This window comes from Acomys minous, assembly GCF_964271855.1.
Source record: "Acomys minous genome assembly, chromosome: 15".
Classification (NCBI taxonomy): Eukaryota; Metazoa; Chordata; class Mammalia; order Rodentia; family Muridae; genus Acomys; species Acomys minous.
Genome location: NC_140497.1, coordinates 51,298,701 through 51,303,609, shown reverse-complemented (window position 1 = coordinate 51,303,609; position 4,909 = coordinate 51,298,701). Strand labels below are relative to the sequence as shown.

General features: G+C 40.1%; 1 protein-coding gene across 1 annotated transcript; it reads right to left on the bottom strand.

Annotated features, from left to right (window-relative positions):
* Nucleotides 1-422: 422 nt before the first annotated feature.
* On the bottom strand, nt 423-4,363 carry LOC311584166 (tripartite motif-containing protein 75-like; the record flags this gene model as incomplete). Its single annotated transcript, XM_084758283.1, has 2 exons — nt 423-1,040; nt 4,355-4,363. 2 exons carry the CDS (start codon nt 4,361-4,363, stop codon nt 423-425), a joined length of 627 nt encoding a protein of 208 aa, XP_084614409.1.
* Between the last annotated feature and the right edge of the window lie 546 nt (nt 4,364-4,909).

The following is a 4,909-nucleotide window of genomic DNA, read 5'->3' as shown; positions in this document are numbered from 1 at the left end:
CAAAGATGAAAAGGCTGAAGAATATAGTACAGCCATCTATAATTGCTAGGCATAGGGTATAATGGCAAAATATTTTTTCCAATATAAGCATTAGAAGTTTAACAATGCATCTATCACCTAATGTGTTGACCCATGCTTGTAAACCCAGAATAAAGGAAGCTTTGAAGAAAACATTGCTGACAGGTGGTCTCCAAAGCAGTCAATGGGCCAATGGGAGTTACATAGCAAGAACATGTCTCAAAAAATAGTGTTGAGTACAGAAGCTCACAGCCATAATGCTAGCAATAAGCCAGTGTAGTCTACAGAATCACAAGTTAAAATTTGTCTTCAGCTGTATTACAAGCTAGGAGCCAATCTGTGTAGGGGACAAAGGAGTTTAGAATATGAACAAACTTGTTAAAGTTAAGGCCAGCATTTGGGCTTCACTGAGAACCTGCGGCAGAACAGAGTCTAAGAGGTTCTGAATGAGGTCCTATGTAGAAATAAGGGCAAACAGGACCAGTAAAGATATCCCTGAAGGTGTAGATGTGACATCTCTCAGGCATGCAATAGAAGGAAAGATCTCCAAGCTCACAGTCCAGGAAAACACCAACGGCTCTGGCATCCTTAAACTGAGAGTCAGGGTCAGCTCCTGAGACATCGAAGTGGTCCCCCTGCCAGACAATCCTCCAGCATCCCTGGGGGATAGAGGACTGCCTTTCCCTGATGGGCAAATCAGCCTTGCAGATACCAACAGCCCATTCTGCCTTCTTTTCCACCTGCACCTCCCAGAAATGTCTCCCCGAATAAAAATAAGGAAAGCCCAACACAACGGGGCTCTTGGTAAACCTTTCTGAAGAAGCAGAACCACATTGTCTTTCCTTCATAAATGTTACACATTTCTTATCCTCAGAAACAAGCAGGTTTGGATGGGCTGTTTCCAGGTCTAGAGTTACTTGCTCTGTAAATTGCTCTATAACTTTTTCTAGTGCTGAATACTGGAGAGGAAAGTTATAAGCTACTCTTTTTATATTAAATGAAAAAGCAGGTGGGCTGATTGACTGAAATTTCGGTAGAAATCCTTGAGTGTGGCCAGTAGTTGCACTTGAGGGAGCTATTAGTCAACAGCTGGCTCAGGAAAGCCCTGATCATGGAACCACAGCTTGGTATTGCTGCTTCCTTTTCACACACTTCCTGCTTCTCAACAGTTCCTGTGTCAGAAATATGTCAGATATATTGGGCCAGAAGGCTGAAGAAAATGCTCCAACGTTTAGAGAGTTTTGGATGACTATTCAGGTAGAAAACTGTCTCTGTCATCTTTTCATTTGGAAAGTTACTAACCTGCACTCCTGGCATACTCAGAAAAATTAAGTTTATTCCTTCTCAAGTCTCTGAGGAAGTTGAAGACCAGGTAGCTTAGTTTTACAATGAAGCTTAGTTGTTTAGGAGTTAAGATGTTTTTAGGTCTAGATAGGTGTTCTAAGTTGATAATGACAAGATGTGATGGAGATTGATTTACATTCAGAAATTTAGATTCACCAAGAAAGGAAAGATGTCTTCTTCAAGGCTGTCAAATACAAACAGTCAAAACACTAAGAATGTAACATCTATATAATTTCTGATTGTGTCATGGTTTTTCTTGCCATAGGTAATCTATTGTGTGTGTGTGTGTGTGTGTGTGTGTGTGTGTATATATATATATATATATATATATATATATATATATATATATATATATATATGTAAATTTAAATGTATATGTACAAAAATAACAATTTTAAAAATCAAACAAATACACAAACAACAACAACCAAAAACAATAGCCTTCTCCTGGTCCTCTAACCTCGAGACTGCTGCCCTCTGTTCTTGATCTAAAAAACGGTTCAGCTGCTCAAACTCAGAAGTCAGTTTCCCCCTCTGTGCTTCTACTTCCTCACTCAGGGCCAAGATTCTTTCCTTCTGAACGCTGATTGACTCTTCAACTTCTTTGAGACTTCAGGAGCTTGATGAAGCCCTGAGGCGTCTCCCTGTGGTGAGATGCAGCCTGTGCAATGGGTGTCACCTGTATCAAAGAGTTTGATTTGGTTTATGGTTCCAGAGGGGCATCGGATCAGCATCCAAGAGGCAGGACAATACCAGATGTGGCAACTAAAGCAGGCAGTTTAAAGCTCACACCTAAAAAGTGACACTTAGCTTACGTTTAAAAAATATTTATATCACCATCTTTTGCTGTAACTACAGAAATCAGATTGTGTCAATGTATATATTAATTCTTCACAATCCTGCTGAATATTCTGAATATTTTCTGATTTGAATGTAGGTTTGAAATCAGCTTTCCTATTATTAATTTTGGGAGTTTCTTTGGGTGTGTTGAATTTGTGCTGCAAACTGACGATGCCTGACATTGATTCATCTTGCTCACAAGGACCCACTGGATGTATCAGCATTTATTTTGTTTTTTCAATTTTTTTTGCTAATATATGAAACAGTTTATTGCACAAAAAGTATTTTGGAGCTACACAAGTGGCTCATCACATTCTGTTCTTGAGGAGGTCCCATGTTCAGCTCCCAACACCCACGTCAGGAGGCTCATTATTCCTTTCATGTCCAGATCGATGGGGTCTGATCCCTATTCTTGTAGGTGTCACCTGTGTACACTTGGAAGATATTCTCTCATGCACACAAACACATAAAAATTGGGATTTTTTTCCAGAAGTGTTTATGGCTTATAAAGCAGTTAGAGTAAAATACATTAGAATCTAGTATTTCTTCTTTAAAAGACCATTGTAGGCTCATTTTTTAACAATTATATTTTATTATGAACTTATTAAATGAGAATACCTTCCTTATACCCTGACTAGCCTAAATAAGAGAAAAAGGAGATTAAGGAAAACAGGGATGAAACCTGGGTGCTAGTTCCTAGGAATGATGCTTCTGGAGTAGTCAGCAGGATTTCAGCAGACCAGGATTTCCATCAAAGTTGCTGCTGGAACTTGGAGCAACTGGAACCCCCCGTGCCCCAGCCAGAGCCCAAAGCCTTGAAGCCTTCCCTGGAGTGGTTCTCTCTAGGAGCCTCTCAAAGTGCAGTGATGAACAGCCAAACAATACCAAGTCCCAAATAAGCCCAGCCTCCTCTTTTGGGCAAATATATATATATATATACCCTCTCAGATTATCTTCAAGGATGTATTTTTCAGATGGCAGCAACCAAGCTCCTCCACGAAGTGGTTTGATTGCTGAGTGGGTAAACATCACCTGCTCTCTCACAAGTCTCTTCATATCCCACACTTGGGATAAAAGAAAAACAGGTTTATCTCTCCTACACCTCCCCTTCCTATTAAATATAGTAAACTATATACAATAAAAATAGTTATGAGAATTATCCAATAAAAGTTACATTTACATGGGCCAGTTCATTTGTATTTTATAGTCTTTGAGAAATGATTTCACTATCCTATCCTATGGAGTCTTACCATAGTGTCCAAAGTTTTTTTTTTAATCTCTTTAAAAGAAATTACATTTATCAATCTATAAACATGTTTTTAATTCTTAAACTAAAGCTTATAGTAACACTATGGCTATCTAGCCTTTAAGCCCATCTGAAACCCCAGAAGGAAATACTATCTAAGATTCAGGAAGTGCAGGCAGGCAACTTCTAAAAGTAGAGACAGGACAGAGAGAGATGACTGCCTGGACTGTCACAGGCTCCTCTCCGTGGTCAGGGCATCCAGTCTGCAGCCCGCTGGCCCAAAACCATCTGACAGACTGTTGTGTGGAGTTGCTGGTCTGCTGAGCTCCTGCTGACTATGCCAGCAGAATCGTTCCTGGGAACTGATACCCAGAAGGTTTCGTTCTTGTTTTCTTTAGTCTCCTTTTCCTGTTTAGGTTAGTTGGGTTATAAGGGAGGTAAGCTCATGTAATAAGTTCATAATAAAGTATAATTGTTAAGGAAATTGAATCTACTCTCACTCTTGGATAAATGACTCCAAATGGGAGTGATTTTAATTCTTTCCTCAATGCAAGGGTGATGTAGTATTGGAAACTTAGAGTTAGTCAGTGATGTGTTTAATGCACAAATGGGTTCTCTATCGTTGTTTTGTTAAAATTACATGGTATCAGGCTGCCTTATAAATACTTATGCCTATATGCACTTTAGGGCAAGTATTATTCCTACTCAGAGATGCTGCTTTTTGCAGTGGGCGGTGGTGAGTGCACAGACTCACAACAGAACAAAGTGTAGGAAACAAATACCTGTGAAGTGCTCAGACCTCAGCAGGAGCTCTGTTTCATGCCCTTCAAGGCTCAGGGAGGGCTTAGAAGAGGGAGGCAGATGTTGTAGGTGATGTCTGTGAAATAAGATCGACAATGCACTTACCACACTCATGGATTTCCTACAGCTATGATACCTACGCAAGATCTCCCTAAAAACTAGACCATCACTATTTCATCATGCACAGGGAGGGACTCACAAGGCACCAACCCTCAGTGATGGACTTTGCATAGCTAATGTGTGATGTAGAGTGGGGTATCATAAAATTAAAGAAAAGAAGATGTAGTTAAGCAACCGCATTTTAATTTTGTGTATGTTAATTACAATATGAAAGTTTGCATGCTGTCTTTACCTATGTTAGGGGAATTTGGTTATGTAAATCTCAACAAGGCTGGTTTGTGACTTTTAAGATCCGCTAAAATGCACTGATGCCTGTGCAAAGTAAACAGAAGTTCTCAAAACTCCAAAGGCATCTCAGATATCCGGAAATGTGCTCCACCTGGACTTTAGGAGGATTTCTGGAGGTTAGATAACAGCCAGCCTTCCTCAGGACCTATAAAGCTGGTTCCCCTCCACCCAAAGTAGCCATTTCTCTTGTCACTGGCAGCAGTATAACATGGCTACCAGCTACCCCTTAGCTTACCACAGCACATGCTGACC